The sequence below is a fragment of the Leucopleurus acutus genome (assembly GCF_964270905.1).
Source record: "Leucopleurus acutus genome assembly, chromosome: 3".
NCBI lineage: Eukaryota > Metazoa > Chordata > Mammalia > Artiodactyla > Delphinidae > Leucopleurus > Leucopleurus acutus.
This window is the reverse complement of record NC_139145.1, coordinates 60300416-60321547: the sequence shown is the minus strand read 5'-3', so window position 1 is coordinate 60321547 and position 21132 is coordinate 60300416. Positions and strand designations below refer to the sequence as shown.

The 21132-nt window shown below is 42.6% G+C and overlaps 1 protein-coding gene across 2 annotated transcripts in view; it reads right to left on the bottom strand.

Moving 5' to 3' along the window:
- SIL1 (SIL1 nucleotide exchange factor) overlaps positions 1 to 21132 on the bottom strand; it is a 294377-nt gene that overhangs the window by 65934 nt on the left and 207311 nt on the right. For both annotated transcript variants that reach the window (XM_082837179.1, XM_082837178.1), the window contains exons 5-7: positions 15481 to 15580; positions 6893 to 7084; positions 926 to 1047 (exon numbers count right to left, since the gene is read on the bottom strand). In XM_082837179.1, coding sequence (XP_082693305.1) covers positions 926 to 1047; positions 6893 to 7084; positions 15481 to 15580 — 414 coding nt within the window. The remainder of the gene's footprint in view (positions 1 to 925; positions 1048 to 6892; positions 7085 to 15480; positions 15581 to 21132) is intronic.

Sequence of the window (21132 nt, the reverse complement as noted above, 5' to 3'; positions counted from 1 at the left end):
TTCTCTTGCCTGATCAGTCTTCTAGCATAAGTCAGGCTAACTGAAATTTAAACAACTCCCAATCCAGAGAGTGTGATAATCTGACTGCATGTTGATTGGTTCCAGGCAACTAGGGGAAGACACATTTCCCCCCAAAAGGCCTTCCTTGGTCAGGTTCATCATTTATTCATCACCAGAGTAGCTTTACTGCCAAAAGGATCAGCTCTTAGAGTTCATTCCCCTTCCTCTCAACTACCTATGGTTGGTCTAACTTCTAACTAGCTTTGAATAAAACAGAGAATGTCACCTAAAATATGTTATTAAATGTCCACACAGGGCTTCCCTGGTGGAGCAGTGGTTGAGAATCCGCCTGCCAATGCAGGGGACATGGGTTCGATCCCTGGTCCAGGAAGATCCCACATGCCACGGAGCAACTAAGCCTGTGTGCCACAACTACTGAGCCTGTGCTCTAGAGCCCGTGAGCCACAACTACTGAGCCTGCGTGCCGCAACTACTGAAGCCCACACGCCTAGAGCCTGTGCTCCACAACCAGAGAAGCCACCGCAATGAGAAGCCTGCTCACTGCAACGAAGAGTAGCCCCCGCTAGCCGCAACTAGAGAAAGCCTGCACACAGCAACGAAGACCCAACACAGCCAAAAATAAATAAATAAAATTAAAAAAAAAAAAAGTCCATACATATAAGATGAGGGGGAACCAAGAGTCACAGATGCTGACAACATGAGTGAAAATTCTTATCTACTTGGAATAAGGGCAGAATCAAATTCTTACTCTAGTTTCAATGGGATTACACTAAACTGTGGATAGAGATGTGCATGAGTTCAAATGTAACCTTCTTCCAGGCCAGTCAGGCCAAGAGTAAAGCTAGACTTCACCTGAAGCGTTCAAAGGATCCTGGCCAATGGGATGTCCATCCATTCTGCTCACCTGGAAAAGGCAGCCCCCAGCACAAACGCAGCATACTCCTTCAGCAGGGGTTCTGTGCTGTTCAGCCCGTTGATCACCACTTGAAGGCCACCAAAGGAAAGCAGGTCCTGTGCATTATCCATCTGCAACAGAGGCACTGCTTAGTACAGTACAGACATCAAGGAAAGAAAAGCCTTTCTTTTGGTGAATGTTGAAGAACAAACTAAAAAATCAAGTAAAAAGTGTCGGTGGCCTTTCTAATTAGGAAAGTTGTTTTTTTGTAAAAAAAAAAACTAAATTTTTAAATAATCTTAAATTTGAGAATTCCTAATTCACCTAACGTGATTTATGAGCACCTGCGTGGGAAATGGCAGAAATGGCACCTAGCAATTGCTTATGCCAAACATGTCCTGGAAAATTCTAATACCGTAATGAGTCACAAGCTTACTCGTAATGTACAAGCTGTTAACACAAAGATCTGGCGTCATCAGCACTAGTAAAAGGCACTATGCTTCCTGTTGGTGTCCAGCCTCAACGCGGGCAGTAGAGGCAGCAGACACTTTTTAAAAAGCTGATTTTTAATTAGAAATCAGGGACTGTAATAGGAACTCTGTTGCAGGGAAAGGGCTGGGAAAGGGCTGGAAAAGTGCTAGGAGAAGAATAACAATAGTACGCTTCTCTTCCGTCTTCCTCACTTTATAGTCTAAGGTTGACTGAATCTGAGGACACTCAAGATAAATCTGCACAAAAGTCTCTCTCTCAAAAGCTTTAGCTTAGGTCTGTGCTACTCACTAGTGGCTATTATTGGACAGTGCAGAACATTTCCACCATCCCATAAAGTTCCTTCGGACAACACTGGTCTAGGCTATACTTAAGGTCCAAAACCCCAAGTCCAGACTCTGTCTCTTTTATTCTATAGGGAATCTCATTCCCCAAGCTTCACTGGTATCCTGGAACAAGACTCAACTTCCTCAGAAAGGTCACTGGATCCTGTTTTCCCCACGCAGTAGCTACAGTCTCCCTTGAAAATATCTCTGTTGCTATAAAAGCTGTCTCTTGCCTACATGCTGATCCCACTCTACAAATCCTCAGGAAACTAGAGCCCAACAACAATGTGACTACTACCCACCTTTTTCCTCCAGATGCCACTGAGCCCTGTCCTACCTGACTGTATCTTTCCAAACTGGAAGATGGCTCTAACAGAAAAATCCAGTTTGAAGGGCTGTATTTGACTCTGCCTATGTTTTTAGAGAGGTCTAGCCCGTTTTTACCACTTAGAAGGTCATTCTTATACTCAACCACAAGAGCAGGGGTTTTTGTCTTTCTGTCCACTGGTATAGGCCCAGTGATTACAACAGTGTAAGCATATAGTTAAGTGTTCAATAAATCATCATTAAACCAATGAATAAAGTTGATCAGAAAAAGATGTTACTGAAATAAACTCCACTGTGAGTAAAAAAGGCAATCTGGTGTATGTGTGTCAACAAAATGAATGGGTCGCTTGTACCACAAACCTAAAGAGATGGCCAATCCAGGGCCATGAAGTAAGCATGGAGTCTGCTCTGTCATAAGGTCCCGAAGCCAGGGTTGGCATTTGTCTGCCCTAATATGTCCTTATGAAGAGGAATGATTTACTGGGCCATAGCCCAGCTAACTAGGAAGACCCAGAGCTGGGTGCTTTGCTGACATAAGCACAAATAATACAGGACTTCCCTGGTGGTCCAGTGGTTAAGAATCCGCCTTCCAATGCAGGGGACACAGGTTTGATTCCTGGTTGGAGAACTAAGATCCCACATGCCGCGGGGCAACTAAGCCCGTGTGCACCACAACTACTGAGCCCACGCACCACAACTAGAGAGAAACCCACGCACTGCAACAAAAGATCCCGCATGCTGCAACTAAGACCCAACGCAGCCAAAAAAATAAATAATAACTAAATAAATAAATAAATAATACTTACTGAGTCTTCCTTCCTCACATACTCTGATTTTAAAATCTAAGAATTCACTACCTCTCCTTCGATCTTCCTTCCTCCAAGTTTTCTAGATATAAAACTCTGGCTCGGAGTCCTATAATTTCATGCCTGAGATGGCTACTTATCAAGGCTGGTATGAGTCCCTAGCAGAGCAAAGCAACACAGCCCAGAATCACAGAGGTTCTATTCTAGATTCAGTTTATCTTCATTACTACAAAGATAATCCAGGGTATTATAAATGCTGACATTTATATAAGCACTTCAGCCTTTTCAAGATGTTTTCTCGTTTGTTATTTCACTGGAGACGAAGAAGAAAAGAGTCACTCTGCCTACTGCACACCCAAGCTCCAAAATCTGGACCCTGCCCAGTATCACACAGGAGAAGGCATGACCAGAGCCTGGGTCTGGGGCCAGAACTTTTCCCAGGCTACCCTCAGGATTGGGTGGGACAGGTGGAAAGGAGCTCAAGGTAGAAGCAGGGAGCACATAAGGAAGGAGGCAGTAGGGAACTATGCCAACACTCAGGAGGGAAAAAGGGAACCAGAAAACTGACAAGACAATGAGATAACCAAGAGAATAAAGAAAGGGAGAAATGATGGTAACTAACTGAGGAGTCACATGAGGGAAGGCAAATACACCACCCCAGGGTGGATGGGGCAGACAGTGGCTGTTCCTTATAAATAACTCACACACTGTTCCACACACATGGTTTTGCTTTTCACAAATCTTGTTTAATAATTCAAACATGGCTGTGAGGAATCCTTGGGCAGATCTACTTTGGGTCCTTGAAGCCCATGGCTCCTCAAAACCGCCAATCAGTAAGTCTAGAATAGAAGTGGACTAAGTAAGTTCCTGGCAAGAAGAGTCCTATCTTCCTCAAAGCTAGTACTACATCACCCTAATTCCTCATCACAACTGGAACTTGAAGCCGAGCTATGTCTTCTTTAATCCCCTGGTGCAATCACAACTTAACACTGCTGCAGGAAGCCCGACATACCAGCCCAAACCACCTTATCCATATTTCTACTCAAAAGACCAATCACCCAAAACACTTATGACTCTTCTGCCAACAGATCAAGTTTGGTCTCCATGCGGGAACTGGTTCCTGGACTGACCACAGGCTAAGTTTGGTGATGTCCAAGAAACTGTTAATCCCACCCAGTGACCCATGAAAGCAGAATGGGTTATCAACCTAGAGATGACACTGCAGGGTGACCAAAGAACCTGCAAGGGAAATAAAATTTGTTAGGGCCCTGCTAGCCTCCTGTGTACTCACTCCCCCTAGGTAAGATAAGCTCTTATAAAAGGTCATTTGGCCTTTTATGCTGCAACTAAAGAGCCTGAAGCCTGACACCTAAAGATCCATCCAAGTATGTTAAGATAAGAAAAAATAAAAGCTGTCAACATCAGAGCAGGACTGAGCTGGCCAATAACCCCTAGGATCCTTAATCCTTTAAATATCTATAACGGAAAAGCTGTTGGAATTTTTGGGTTTTACCCTGGAGAGAAAGACTGGAAAGAGGAAAGAGAACCCAGGTCCATTTTCTTTCTAAAAGGATCACAGATCTGTTATTTGAGGCCTGAGAAAGAGTTATGAGCGGAGAGAGATGAAGAGGCCACCCCATAATTCCTGCAGATACAGTACACACTCATCCTCTCTCAACACAAAGGCTGGCAAAATCCTAAAGAAAGAATGTCTTTTAGCCTAGTTTATAGAGAACAAGGACGCTGTCGTGCGTGGGAGGATGCTGAAGATCTATGTCTTGATGAAGATCTCAAACAAGCCTTTGATTATGATTACACAGACTTCCCAGGCCATCATCGCCCCTAGTCTGGATTACTGCAATAGCCTCCTATCTGGTTTTCCTGCTTCTACCCATGCACTCGGCCTACAGACTAATTCTCAACACACAGCCAGAGGGATCCTTGAAAAGTAAGTCAGATCAAATGCTTCTTCTGCTCAACATCCTCCAAACAGTGTCTGTCCAATTTCATTCTTTTCCACAGCCAACAAGGCGCTCCATGATCTCCCTTCCCTTATCTCTCCAAGTTTTACCTACTTCCCTCCCCCTTCTCTTAGCTCCCGCCACATTATTGTACCCCAAACACACTAGACATGCTCCCACCTTTAGGATTCAGTACTTGCTGTTGCTCCTGTCTGAAATCTTCCTTCCCAACACTGCCAATCCTTATCCTGCTCTACTTTTTATTTTTGAATAGTACCTATCACCTTCAAACATATTATATATAATTTACTTATTAGTTATGTTTGTTGTCTATCTGCCTCTTCTAGAAGGTAAGCTCCAATTTTGTTCACAAATGTATCTTAAGTGACTGGAACAGTGCCTGAAACTTAACAGGCGTGCAATAAATTAACTTATTCAATAAGTGCATGACCTCTCTTGGCTCCTTCCACTTATATCCACCTATTCTCCTCTGAGCTTCATTCAGATGGCACCAGTATCCTGTGAGTAGCCAAAAGGTTTAGAGCACAGAGTTTAGGGTCAGACAGATCTTGTTGCAAATCCCAGCTCTACACTCACTAACTGGCTGACCTTGGGCAATCACAAATGTGACCTGTGCTTTATTTGCCTCAGTTATAAAATGGGATTAACAGTAGTACTCCAAAGGCAGGTATGGAAGTCAATGAATTAATGTGTACAAGGCACTTGAATATGTGCCTAGTATATGATAATGCTCAATAAACATTAACTATTACAATTATGGCACAGGTCTTATCAGTCATTTCCCTGCTTCAAACTCCCCAATGGTTCTTAGGATCAAGGATAAAATCATGAAGAGAATGATTTTCCAAACCTCACCTCTCTGACTCCCTAACCTTTCCACTTTATCTGTGCCACCCCACCCACTGGTCTCTGTGCTCCAGTCACTCCAGTCTTTTCCAGGTCCTCAATCTCACCAAGTTCTCTGACTCAGAATTTTTGCACATGCTGTTTCCTCTGCCTCTAATGCTCTAATACAATGGGGCAAACTTTTCCTGAAGGGCCTGAAAGTAAACATTTTTGGCTTTGTGAGCCATGTGGCTCACTGCCACTGTAGCAGTAAAACAGTCAAAAGCAATAAAACAACACATAAACAAATAGATGTGACTGTGTTCCAATAAAACTTTGTTCACAAAAGTGGGCCATAGTTTGTCACCCCCAGTTCCAATCTCCCCTCTTTGCCTAGTTAACCCCTAATCATCCTTTAATGCTCAGCCTAAATGTCACTACTTCAGAGAAGCCTTCCCCAGCTAGGCTAAGTTCCCCTGTTATATATTCACACATTACCCTCTGGAGCCCTTATCGCAGTCTTAAATTATCTCATTATTAAATTGTTAATTTTTTCATTGTTCAATTGTTCATTATTTAATCACTCTCACTTCCAGACTATAAGCTACATGGAACAAGTACCACATCTATTTTACCTCTGCTGTATCCTCAGTGTTGAAAAATTAAATGAAGTAACACTCCAAATGAAAAAGAGCTTGCCTCTGGTCTGTAAGAAGATATCTTACTACAACAGATATTGGCCTAGATTAAAAATGCTATATACCAGGCTTCCCTGGTGGTGCAGTGGTTAAGAATCTGCCTGCTAATGCAGGGAACATGGGTTCGAGTCCTGGTCCAGAAAGATCCCACATGCTGCAGAGTAACTAGGCCCAGGCGCCCCAACTACTGAGCCTGCGCTCTAGAGCCCGCGAGCCACAACTGCTGAAACCCGTGCACCTAGAGCCCATGCTCCGCAATAAGAGAAGCCACTGCAATGAGAAGCCCGCACACCGCAACGAAGAGTAGCCTCCGCTCACCACAACCAGACAAAGCCCGCGCGCAGCAACGAAGACCCCACGCAGCCAAAAAAATAATAATAATAAATAAATATTTTTTTACAAAATGCTGTACACCTTGAGAGAGAAGGAAAGATGGTGACAATATTTTCGTAGGGCCTTGGGCAGGGGGTGTTATTTTTTGGAGCTGTTAAAAGTCAGACTGACAGTCAATGAAATATAATACCTGATGGACATAATATTCAAGATCAAAGAGTGCCGCAATCTTCTCTTCCAGGCTGGAGTTGGAACTATTGAACTTGTTGATCAGTCGTACCATAATCTGCATGTCAGTCTCAATGACAACATTCAGCTCCTCAAAGTCCTTCTTCAGCTCCTCAATGGGACGGAACAGCCGTTTAACTTTGGCCTGCCTTGCCTAAGGAGAGTAGCAAAGAGATAGTTAATCCTCAGTTGAAGACATCTCCCCAAGACTCCTGTGGTCTACCATGGATGCCCATCCTCAAAGAACTGCTGCTCTAGGAGGCAATCTTCTTTAATCTGTACTATCAAAAGTCCTGATACTTTCCAAGATGCCCAGAGAATAGAGAGCCCTCAGAGTCTACCCATGTAGCCCTCTGCCCCAAGAACACACTCAAGATTTTCCAAGGTTCACCTAACTCAGTATGCCTTCCAATGTTCGGAAGAATGTCAAGTCTTCTTTTTGTAATCACTGAGGTCAGGGGAAGCAATGCAAGCTCACTCTCCAACCCCTAACCTCACGCGGGAAAGCTGAGGTCTAAGACGGAATAATCCACACCTTGGTTCTCTTTCTTCTACAATCATAGGATATCTTTGCTTTGCCCCTGCCCCATCCAGCAACATTTTAGGGAAACCCGGATGGAGGAAACTGTGGGTAAAGAGCTGTCAGAGTGGGAGCAATTTGCTGATGAAAATTAAATCTCTGTCATTACTGTCAATCTAACTACAGGTGTACAATTTGTTCAACTTTTGAAGTAGCTAAATTACTGTATGTACTATAATCAAGTTTCAAACAATTTTTGCTCAGTACCTCCCCACCCCCCACACATATAAAGATTTTAAAATGAAGTTATGTTGGAGGTGAATAAGAGGCTTTAATTAGATATTTTATACATGTGATACTTTCTGTTTTCTTCCCAATTTTAGAGGATAGTGCTTATAAAGAGAGTCTGAAAGGTCACAGTGGCTTATGTCTCTATCTTCCAAGAATAATTAAAAGGCCCGAATATTTATAAAAGGCAGGATGATGAGCAGCTGTCAGCTCCAAATTGCTCATCTATTACTTGTGGGTTTTCTCTCCAGTTACAAGGACTCCATAGAAACACCAACCAAAGAAATGAATCAGTCTCTCTTAAAAAAGAACCAAGTTCCTAGCAGAGCAATCACACCTATGCGATGCAATATTCTCCTTTAGGCTAAACAGTGAAATGCTCTCCTTACACCCAGCTAGAGGACTCTGGGTGGCTGCCAAAGGCCAGGCAAAGAGGTCTAGGAAAGCTGAGTCACTGCCTAGAGCTGTGGGATGACAGACAAGTGAGCAGGATAAGAAACTAGTCACCTCCGCCTCACAAAAATGATGCATGCCTGGCCCTTCGGAAGGCCTTTAACAAAACAAAACTTTAAATTTTGCAGTAATTATAAACTCAAAGGAAATTACAAAAATAATACACAGAGTACTATATAGCCTTCATTCAGCTTCCTCCGATGGTAACATCTTATGCAATAACAGCACAATGTCAAAACCAAGAAAGTGACATAGGTACAATACTATTAACTAGACCACAAGCCTTATTCAGATTTCACCAGCTTTTACATGTACACATTTGCATGTACGTGTGTGCATCATTCTCCACAATTTTATCTAATATACAGATTCATAACAGAACAATCAAGTTACAGAACTGTTCCATCACCATCAAACAACTCCACCGTAGTCCTCTGTAGTTGCACCTCATCCTCTCATCCCTTGCCTCCTGTCCCTATGCCCTGGCAACCACTAACTTGTTCTCCATAACTATAATTCTAGCATTTGGTGAAAGCTATACAGACAGTTACACAGTCTGTAATTTTTTGAGATTGGCCCTTTTACTAAACTTAAGGCACTTGAGATCTATCCAAGTTACCGTAAATATCAATGGTTTGTTTCTTTTTAATGCTGAGTAGTATTCCACTGTATAGATGTACAGTTTGTTTAAACATTCACCTGTTGAAGAATGTTTGTTTCCAGGTTTGGAGTATTATGAATAAAACCGCATGAACATTTGTATAAAGCTTTTTAAAAAAATAAATTTGGGGGCTTCCCTGGTGGCGCAGTGGTTAAGAATCTGCCTGCCAATGCAGGGTACATGGGTTCGATCCCTGGCCCAGGAAGGTCCTACATGCTGCAGAGCAACTAAGCCCGTGTGCCACAACTACTGAGCCTGCGCTCTACAGCCCGTGAGCCACAACTACTGAGCCCGCGTGCCACAATTACTGAATCCCACGCACCTAGAGCCCGTGCTCTGCAACAAGAGAAGCCATGACAGTGAGAAGCCTGCGCACCACAACAAAGAGTAGCCCCGCTTGCCACAACTAGTGAAAGCCCTCACACAGCAATGAAGATCCAACACAGCCAAAAATAAAATAAAATTTAAAAAATAAACTTAAGTTCTTATTTCTCTGGGATAAGTGCCCAAGAGTGCAATTGCTGGGTCATAATGATAAGCATATGTTTGGTTTTATAAGAAAGAGCCCAACTATTTTCCAGAGTAGCTGAACCATTTTATATTCCCACTAACAATGTACGAAAGATCCAGTTTCTCCACATCCTCACTAGTATTTAGTATTATCATTTAATAGTAATAGATACTGCTATCTATTACTATCTATCTAATAGATAGTATTATCACTAAATAGTAATAGATGTATAGTGATATTTCATGGTGAATTTAATTTGCATATCTCTAACATCTAATAACATTAAACATTTTTTCATGTGCTTATTTGCCATCTACATATCCTCTTTGGTGGAATGTTTGTTCATGTCCTCTTCCCATTTTCAAATTGTTTGTTGGTTTTTACTGTTAAGTTTTGAGGGTTCTTTATATGTTCTAGATAGATGCAAGTCTTTTATCAGATAGACAGTCCTTGCTTTGTACAGATCTGATATGCACCAATTTCAACCGCAGTTTAAATAATACTAGTCTCCCAACATGACTCAAACTTCAGTTGCCATCAATATATTTAACTTTAATTGCATTAAGTACCAACTTTGCTGCTAGCTCTTCAGTCCATAAATCACTATGTAAATAACATAAATGCCAATCATGAACAGTGGCTGATCACATTTATTTCAAAATCTGACAGTGAACTATCACTGTGCATCCATTATGCAGTTCACACACAGATGTCAAGTGTGTGGTTATATGGCTTCCTCACCCTCCAAGGAAAACCCATGTAACATTTCATAAAAATGGATAATCAAAAGAGAGAACTGATCAACAAAGTTGAAAGCGCAGCAAAGAAACAAAAAGTGGTAACTCTGGTAGTTGAACATATATTACTAAACACACATGGAATTACAGATGATGTCATAATTTTTGCTACAACTATCAAAATAATTTTAAAACTTCAAGAGAAGGATAGTCTATTATAGTCTCCCTTATTTTTATTCACTTCACTGTTCTTTCTTCCCAATGGTCCATGTTTTCTTCTGTTATTATTTCCTTTCTCTTTGAAAAATATTCTTTAGTCATTCTTTTAGGTAGGTCTGCTGGTGATAAATTCTTTTAATTTTCTTTTGTGTGAGAGTGTCTTGATTTTCTCCCTGACACTCCTGAAGGAGATTTTCATTGGCTACAGAATTCTGAGTGAACAATTTGTTTTTTTCAGCACTTGAAAAATATGCCACATATTTTTGGCCTTGTGATTTCAGATGAAAAAGATGCTGTCATTCAATCATTATTCCCTATTGATAGTATGTGGTTTCTGTCTTGCTACTTTCCAGATTTTTTTTCTGTCTTTAGTTTTCAGAAGGTTGACTGTGATGTGTCATGGTATTGATTTCTTTTAATTTATCCTATTTAGAATTCACTCAGCTTCATGAATCTGTGGGTTTATATCTTTCACCAATTGGGGGAGTTTTCCATCTTTATTTCTTTGATTATTTTCTCAGCCCAATATTCTTTCTCCTCTCCTTCTGAGACTCTGTGACACAAATCTTAGATTTTCTGTTATAATCCTACAGGTCCTTAAGTCTCTGTTCATTTTTTTTTCAATCTGTTTTCTGTTACTTAGATGACTTTTTATCTGTCTTTAAGTTCACTGATTCTTTTCTTTCTCATCTCTATTCTACTAGTAAGCCTATCCAGTGATTATTTTTCTAATTTTCAGTTGTATTTTTCAGTTCTAAAATTCTATGCTGTTCTTTCTTATGTCTTCTATTTCTCTGCTGAGATTATCATTTGTCTCAAGAGTGTACATAACTGCTTGAAGCATTTTTATGATAACTGCTTTAAAATTCTTGTTTGATAATACCAACTCCTGGGTCATCTCACTGTTGGCATTGGTTAATTGTCTTTCCTAATTCAAGTTTTGATTTTCCTGGTTCTTGGTATGATGAGTGATTTTTGGTATACTAGGCATTTTGAGTATTAAGTTATAAGACTCTGAATTCCACTGAAACTTCCTTTACAGTAGGCAGTCACACTGTTTAGGTTTAATATGTTGGTTCTGGTCTTGTACAGTTGTGACCCCAAGACAATTTAGTTTTCACAGAATTTGCAGTGTTATTTTGGTCTGCTTCCTGTGTGTGCTACCTAGAGCTAATCTAAAAACATGGGCAGTATTCTAGTTCCATTCTCAAATCTGCTGTGTTAATTCTGGTCAATTTCTCTTGTGGGTTACTAGGGAGCATTCCCAGAACTTCATATGCAAAATTCCTTTCTCCATCTCCCTTCCCTCCAAAACCCTACCACCACTCTTCTTGTTAGGAGAAGGAAGAGCATCACCTGCCACTGCTGCACACTCAGCATTGGGAATGGAAGCCCTTCCTTGGCCTCTACTGACATCACCTTGGCAGGGTAACTGAAGCACTGCCTCATCACTGCTGATCTGAGGGTAGAAGTTCGGGCTCCTCACTTATCCCCATTAACACTGCCCCGGAGTAGAAAGCCGAATGCTGACTTACGCTGCCTTGTTCCCACCAGATGGAGGGTAGAAGTACAGACTCTCCATTCACCAGCCCTCCGGCATCGCTGAAGCTAAGAGAAGTGAAAAACTACCTTGGTGCTGCCAGGGAGGGGACAGACATTCAGGTTCCCTTCTTAGCCTCTGCTGACACCACCCCAACAGAAAAAGCAGCCTGCTACACACTTGGTCTCTACTGGTACTACAGCAGTGGGAGAAGCAGAGAATAGTCTTCTACCACTGGGCAGAGAGTAGAAATTCAGGCTCTCTGCTCAATTCTCCCTGACACCACCTTGATTGAGGTAGAAGAGCACTGCCTCACACCATCTATTGCCACCAGAGGGGGTGCAAGTTCAGGCTCCCCACTCAGTTTCTGCTGACACCACTCTGGTGGAGGAAAGAGAGTACAGCTTTGCTATATTACACCAAATGGGAGGTGGAAATACAAGTTCCCCATTCAACTCCCACTGGCACTAAGGGAGGTCTTTGGCTAAAGCAGAATAAGTATTGTCAAAAAGTTTTTTGTTCTATTAGGCTGCCCTTTTCCTAGTTCTATCTTATGAAGAGCAGGCCTTTCTTAGGGCCTTTTCTCTATCTGTACCTGTTGCTATTTCCAAGATACGGGCTTCTCCAGTGCCCATTCTGGGATACAGAGAGGGCAAAAAGAAAGCCAAGGAACTCATTGCCATGTCATCCCTGAAATTCCAAGGTCCCTATCTAATCCACCTTCTTCTTCTCACCTTTAAAGTCTTCTTATATTTGCTTTTAGTATTATGTCCAGGATTTTTAGTTGTCCTGAGCAGGAAGAATAGGGAGAAATGAGTCTATTTTATCTTGTCCAGAATCAAAAGTTTAAGAAGGCCATATTTGGGGGACCTCCTGGTGTTCCAGTGGTAAAGAATCTGCCTTCCAATGCAGGGGACGCGGGTTCGATCCCTGGTCGGGGAACTAAGATCCAACATGCCGTGGGGCAACTAAGCCCACGCGCCTCAACTAGAGAGAAAAAACCCACACACCACAACCAGAAAGAGAGAAACCCACGTACCACAATGAAGAGCCCGTGCGCCACAACAAAAGACCCCACAGGCCGCAGTGAAGATCCCTCGTGCCACAACTAAGACCCAATGCAGCCAAAAATAAATTAAATAAATAAATAAATATTTTTTAAAAAGAAGACCATATTTTTTAATGGAGCAATTTATAGGATATAGGTAAATAACAGCTGACGTGATAAAACATAAAGCATCAAGCAATTTGTATGATAGTAGGGGGATAAAGAGATCAGGTTCAAAAACAATGGCCCAAATGTGTTGGGTAAGACAGAGATTTTCCACAAAACAAGGGACTCTGGGGGCTTTGCTGGTGGCGCAGTGGTTGAGAGTCCACCTGCCGATGCAAGGGACACGGGTTCGTGCCCCGGTCCGGGAAGATCCCACATGCTGCGGAGCGGCTGGGCCCGTGAGCCATGGCCGCTGAGCCTGTGCTCCACAACGGGAGAGGCCACAACAGTGAGAGGCCCACGTACCACAAAAAAAAAAAAAAAAAAAAAGCAAGGGACTCTGGGAAGGACTGATTCACTTAAATCTAATAAGTTACCAATGGTTATAATGGAATTGATGCCCTTCTCCCAAAAAAATCAGGTAAAAAAAATTAACTCAATTGGTTGAGATATGATACAATATCTCACAGTATTGTCTTTATAAATAGTAAAAGTACATCCTGTACTTGCAAGTCACCATGCAAAGATTTTGTTTAAAGATTGATAAACAAAAAGTATTATGGTATCTGCAGCCAGGAGCTTGAGACATGTAAAAAACTCCCCAACCTACTTCAAGTTAATTTATTTGCCAGTCCCAATGCATTGGCAGGGAGCTGAGTCAGTCCAGGAAGGATACAAATGAAAATGAGAAAAAGAACCTAGGACCCAGCACCTCAGTGAAGGAGCTAACAACCTAAGTGCCACAGAAGTAAAGAAACAGTGTGGCAGCCATAAGTCAGAAGTGGCAGCTGACTCAAATCAGCTGGTACAGGAGTGTCATATTTGGCTACCATTATTGGGATCTCCCCTTGCACAGGGAAAGAATTATTTTTAATAGCAAAAAAAACAGCAACTGAAAACTTAAATAATCTCTTGCTTTTACATTAAAAAATATTTTCATAATATTCATACTTTTCTACACTAACTGAATTAGGGGTAAGAATGTCATTAAAGAGAGCAAAGAGAAGAGACAGGGGTGCAGTGGGTCTTCCACCCACAGAGAAAACATGGAACAGGGGCCAACGTTTATGTTCCCATCTGCTCCATGTGGAGCTCATGGTGAGAGAATGAGTGGGAATGAACCCAACCCCTGGTCACAGGAATACCAATCTCTGCTCCAGGCACCTAAGCATGCACTGCTCTCCTCTGCTGGCCTCACCTTCAGCAGGCAGAGGATTTGCTTTTCCTCACACCTCTCCACCCACACAGTTAATACACCTGCAGTGGGATATAATTTTATGCATCACCTTCCTTTACCACAATTGCTGCCATCCTGCTACTCACCTTCTCATACCACATACACTCTCCACGTTGGGAGATGAGACTTTGGTAAGATGAGTAAAGACATGGAGACTTGGCCTGCATATTAACACCTCCTCCTGAGGTCCTCTCCAACACACACACACACACACACACACACACACACACACACACACACACACACACACACACACACACACAGAGTCCATCTGTCTCAGAAATACTTAGCTCTGAAGGATCTGAGGGACCTAAAGCTTCCTCCACTAACACACAGGCTGTCAAGAACCTGGTGTTGCCTTTCCAAGATACTGCCAGAATTCTGGGGTGAGGGCAGAGAAATATAATACAAAGCAAAGGGGCTTGTGAAGAGGAGAAGGGGGAGGGAGAACTTAGAAAGGTCTGCAAGGCAGACATTGGAGGAGGTTCTTTCAAGGACAGGACTCAAGTGGAAATGTAAAAACTGATTTGCAACATTCTCTGGCTATCACATGAGCTCATGATCCATCTAAGAATAAGACTTCATTCTGATAGGTCGGATCCATGAGCCATCCCAGACATTAGAGGCATAACCAAGGGGCTACAATTCTGCCTCTTTCTCCTTTTCAGTCCCTTAGCTTATAAACAAATTTAGAGCTGGAGGAAACCTCAGCCATCTGTTGTACATTTAAGGAATTTGAGGTCTGGAAAAGGTTTGCTATATGTTCAAAGGACTTGGGCCCCTTCCTTCCTGGTCTAGGTCCTCTGTCCTTTAAACTTGTGCCTAATCCAAGTATAAGTGAAGAGATCTGGGTTTTAATCTCTATTCCCCTCACTGATGTCTGTGGTAATGCAGAGTATGGCTCTCTCTCTGCTTTGTGCTTCAGTTTTCCCAAATATGTAATGGGAAGTTGGATTCTAACGTAAACGATGACAGAAAAGTTCCCAGCGTTTTTTTTAAGAGTCTGTAAAGGGTTACTTATTTGGCATTAACTTACTTGGCTCTTTAAATTATTTTATAATATTATTGTTATTATTATCCCATGTTCACTGCTAAAGCTTCAGGAGACAGTGATTCCCTTCAAGGCCATTCTGCAGGATGACATGAACTCACTATAAACAACATCACAAACCTTGTCTTCCTTTGAACTCTCCATATCTGCCCCCTCCTTGAATTTTGCCAGTGCGCTCTTGAGGTCCTGAGATGTATAGGTATTGGTGTTGATGTCCAGCCTGTCCAAAGAGAAGTTGAGAGTCACAAGGGGGGCACCATCTTTCCCAAGAAAGAAAACCCCTCTGGGTGGCTGGCACTCCAAAGCCAGCTAATCCAGGCCAGCTCTAACTCAGAGCACACTATCCTAACTTTGCCGTGGGTCAGCCAAAAGTCTAACAGGGTGATCTCACCTTGAAGCTAGAGGAGGAAAGAGCTGAAGATGGAGTCACTTCATGAAAGAGGAGAAAATGGCATAAGGCAGACAGAAGCCCACCATGGACAGAGAGCTCTCAACCAGCTACTTGGGCAGAACAAGTCTAGAATGACTGTGCGATGCTGCTCTCTCAGTACATGCCAGAGTAAGACCTCCTGGAGGATGCTGGGCACAGACAGAGGAAATAACATATACCCTATTTATATTCTTCTAGGAAAGAGACCAACAGGGACCTGAGCCCCCCAAGTGTGTGCCTGACCTGATTTGACGACTCAGTCTATCTTTACAAAAACAGGTTGGATAAATTCATACCCTTAAGACCAACCCCTGAGCACAGAGTACATGCAGGAGGTATGAGTCAACCTGACAAAGGAATGAGTTTGAGATACTGAGAACTAAAATCGAGGCCAGCCACCTTCCATAGCCAGCCTCCAAGGACAGGGAAGAAAGGAACCAATGTGGACATAATGTCAGGAACCTGGCAGAGACTAGAGTGGTATCCTCACAAAGAGCCCTGGAGCTGATCCAAGCCACAACAATTCGTCTTGACTGCAGAGAAGGTATTCATGGGGTGAGGGGGTGGAAGGCAGGTTTTGCCACCAGCACTCACTTCAGTTCAGTTAACAGAGGTAAGAAAAAGAGTGGTACATACAGACTAAGGGAAGCGTAGAAAGTGAGCTGTGCATGACAAGACTGTCCAGCTGGCAGGGCAGGGGGAGGGAGGAATCCAGATATCCCTGGAGATATATCAGAGGCTGGGGAGGAAGGGGCTACTGGACTACTCTCTGTTCCAGGCGAGATGAGTACATCAGTCTCATGGTCCAAGATCCTAGCCAGCCTCAGGTCTCATGAGAGGTACTCACTCAGTCTTTGATTCATCCTAGAGACCCCTTAGGGCCTTGACTTCTTTAAACCCCAGTCCTCCTAAACTAATTAATAATAGCTAATCACTCCCATTTACAGACCACTTATCCATGTGTCAGGCACTATGTTAACCCTTTAGAAGTAACATTTCATTCAAATCATTACCACAACCCTACAAGGTAGGAAAGAGAACCCCTTTCCTGTCAGAGAATCACCCACTGCCAGCTGCAAGAGGATGCCACTACCCTGACCCTTACCCCTAGGAGGGAGTAACGTATTTAGGGCTATAACTTGAGCAGATTATCTCCTCCTTCCTCCAATACTTGGTCAGGATTAATCCCGTCATGTCTGTATATCTGTTTACTGCCTAAAGTCCCATTCTTCAGGCTATCCATCATCACCCACTCTCAGCCCCAACTGCACACACAGAAGTGTGCACATGTGTGGGTACACATGAGTGTGTGCACACGCACAGGCACACATACAACTATCCTCAGCTGCTATTCTCACTTTATTCTTCACTGAGAAAAACAGATGTTATCAAGAACTCCCTCACCTTTCCATCATCCACTCTATACACCAACCTGCACCTAAATCTGTATTTTCTGCTTTCTCTACTATTGGAATGGATGACAGTGTCCCTGCCCCTGCTGAACTTAGGCTAGAGATCCCACTTGCCTTTTCAAAAGCTTTAACTCCCATAATTATACCACTCCCACCTGCCTGCATCATCAATTTTTCCTTTGATTGGATTATTCCCATCAGCATACCAACACTCCTTTGACTCCACAGTCTCTAATTATCATGCCATTTCCCTGCTCCTGTTCAGATTAAGTAAAACTTTATGAACACATTGTCTTCATTCACTATCCACACCTCCTTGAATGCTATTTACGTTGCCATATGCATTAACCTGGATTTTATTCCCACAACCCCACTAAAACTGCTCATCAAAATTCCCAGTAACTGATGGTCAAATCCAATGGACTCTTCACTAGTGCCATGTTCCTCAACCACTCAGCAGCATTTACACAGTTCACCCCTCCCTCCTTGAAACACTCTCCTTTCCCGGCTTCTTGTTGCCACACTCTCCGGGTTCTTCCTCTTCCTTACTCCTTCTCTGTCTCTTCTTGTTGGTTCCTTATCTCCTACCTAAATCCTATATGCTGGAACACCTCAGAGTTCAATCCTGGACAATCTTTTCTTCTCTATCTCTACCCTCTCACCTAAATATTTTAAAATATCTATCAGGCAGTGATGCCCAAATTTACATCTTTGACCCAAATCTCTTCTCTGAGTACCAGCCAGACTCCTGTACAACTACTGATATATCTTGGATCTCGGATATTTAATGGCCACCCCAAACTTATTACATCTAAAACATAGGTCTTGATAGTTCTCCCCATAAAACTGTCCCTCTCTCAATCTTTTCTAGTTCAATAAATAGTACCTTCAAGTACCTAGTTGTGCAAATCCCAAATGAGGCTTTACCCTGAACCCCTAACCCTACCCTTTTTCCAACCCCTACATCTAAGTCGTAAGCAAGTCCTATTGCTGCTACCTCCAAATTAAATCTCCAATTCATCCACTCTCCTTCACACACCATAGACTAAGCCACCATTATGTTTTGCCTGATCCACTTAAATGACATTCTAATCGTCTCTGTGCATCTTTTTTTGTCCACCTTCAATCTACCCTCCATATACATAGCAACTAGAATGATCTTGCTAAACTACATTACATTAAATGACTCTCCCACCCCAAATCCTCCAATGGCTTTCCATTACAATTCTACTTAAATGAAGAACATTTAACATGCTCCTCAAAATTCCACATGATCTGGCCCCTCATAGCTTCCCAATCTCATCTCATATTAGTCTTCTTCCTTCTCCTACCCTCTAGTCAACCTGATCATTTTCCTGTTTCTTGAACTTGACAAAGCCCTTTCCTTAACAAAGCCAGAAAATCTTCTTGTTTCTTCTGCCTGAAATGCTCTAACCATAAACCTATAAAACTAACCCTCTGCATGACTAAATGCCCCTCATACTTCAGGTCTCAGTTCAAACATCTCTTTGAGAAGGCTTTCTCAAACCATCCTATCTACAGTTACCTCCCTCAGGGACTTATCACCTTATTTCTTCCCTAGTATTTATTATAATCTGTAATTACCTTACTTGCATACTTATTTCTCTCTTTTCCTGCCTGCCAACCTCAATAAAGCTAGCATCTTGCCTGTTTTGTTTACTACTGTATCCCCAGTGCCTGGCACATAGGCACTCAATAGGTCTTTTGTGAAATGAATGAATGGAGTAAGTAAATGGTCCTGTCCTTGGCCCACTCCCTTAACTACTATACCATATTATACCGTGGTAAATGCTCAACCCAAAATGAAACAACTTGGATGCAGTTTGTCCCTTATCCCTCTAAACATAAGAGGATGACTCAAAAATCTGGTTGTTCCAAGGCAAAAATAGAGATGTACTATGGAGAGATTGACAGGGGTACAGACTAAAACCAGTGGAGACGGCAATACCTAACACACAAAGAGGAAGAGGAAAACCTGCTGAGAGCCAACTATACACTGAACTCAGGTAGTGCCAAGAGAATCTTCTGGGACAAGTCAGAGTCAGGAAACCTCTCCCAGGCTTTAGAACCCACAGGAACTGTAGCTCTAGGTAGCAGTGTGGCCAGTCACACATCCAGCAGCTCTAATGGAGAAGCTGCCATGGATTAGGCTGAATGGACTATTCCCGTCTCTCTCTAGCCAGTGGTTCTTTTTTTTTTTTTAATTTACTTATTTTTATTTTTGGCTGCCTTAGGTATTTGTTGCTGCGCGCGGGCTTTCTCTAGTTGCAGCAAGCAGGGGCTACTCTTTGTTGCGGTTTGTGGGCTTCTCATTGGGTGGCTTCTCTTGTTGCAGAGCACGGGCTTTAGGCGCGTGGGCTTCAGTAGTTGTGGCACTCGGGCTCAGTAGTTGTGGCTCGCGGGCTCTAGAGCGCAGGCTCCGAGGTTGTGGCACACAGGCTTAGTTGCTCCGCGGCATGTGGGATCTTCCTGGACCAGGGCTCGAACCCGTGTCCCCTGCACTGGCAGGCAGATTCTTAACCACTGAGCCACCAGGGAAGTCCTAGCCAGTGGTTCTTAACTTTGTGGGATCACCAACTTCTTTGACAATCTGATGGAAAGCTGTGGATCTTGTTCCCCAAAACAGAATTAAGTCAATAAGCAAAATATTATAACAATTTTGAAAATTAGCCCTGCCCTTTGGCCTATGTTCCCATTCCAGAACTAAAGAGGCAGGAAGACACTGTAAAGTGGAATTAAAGGAGCACAGGATGAGGTACACTCCATGAGAAGGAAGTCACCAGCAAAGGCAATCAGAGACTCACTGAGCTCACAGCACTGAACACCCACACCACCTTGTCAACGCCTTTGGGCTTCTGTTCAGACAGGTTTGCTGCTGGCTATAAATGCTGAGAAGGAAGAAGACATGTCCAGCATATCCTGGAGGCTATTCCAGGGCAGAGCCCTCAGAAACGTTCCAAAGGAGAAAAGCAAAGAGGCAGGAGTAGGGACGAATATTCTTCTCTTATGGTGTCTCTACTACAGACCACATGGATGGCTCTGCTTTCTAGTATAAAAAGACAGGAGCAACAGACAAAGCGATAAGTGCTCCTACTGATGATCTATGGTCAGGTATTGGAGAAATCACTTCCCATGGTATTAAAACCAACAAATAAAAAGCTCCAAATTCATCAAGTTCCTAAACCAGGAAAAAATAGTCTTAAACCAGGAAAAAATAGTCTTCTTATTCAGAAAATAAGACTTGACTTAGATGTGAGAAAAGACTTCCTAAGTACTTTGAGACACTGAAAAATGTATGTATAAGCATGCTAGGGATGGAGGGAGGTTGACAGGGGTTACGACAATGAGATTTGATTCTTTCTTCGATGGTTCTGAGAAAATAATCATCATATAACCTGGGTTAATCCAGGTTCAGGCCTATATGGAGAGATGGGGGAAAGTAAAGATCCTTCCCACTTTGGAGTGACTATAAGGATGACAAAGAGCTCCTTATCTATCATAATATAAAGTTGAATTTTCCAACAGTGAAAAATGCCCAAATCTGAATAAGCTACTTTGTGGGCTTGTGAGTGCCACATGGACAGGATGGATGACCTTTTGCCAGGTATATAAAAGAAAAGACTCAGGTAAAAATTGGGTCTCTAAGGTAACTTTCTGCCTCATATCTACCTGCAAAATATTGTTAAAATAATAAAAATCCAAGGACTGAGTAACACTAACCCCACTCAGTAATCCATGATTGATTCCCAATACTTACATAAATAGGCATATCTCAGAGATATTGAGGTCACTGTTCCAAACCATCGCAATAAAGTGAATATTGCAATAAAGCGAGTCACATAAATTTTTTGGCTTCCCAGTGCACATAAGTTATGTTTACACTAAGTCTATTAAGTGTGCAACAGCATT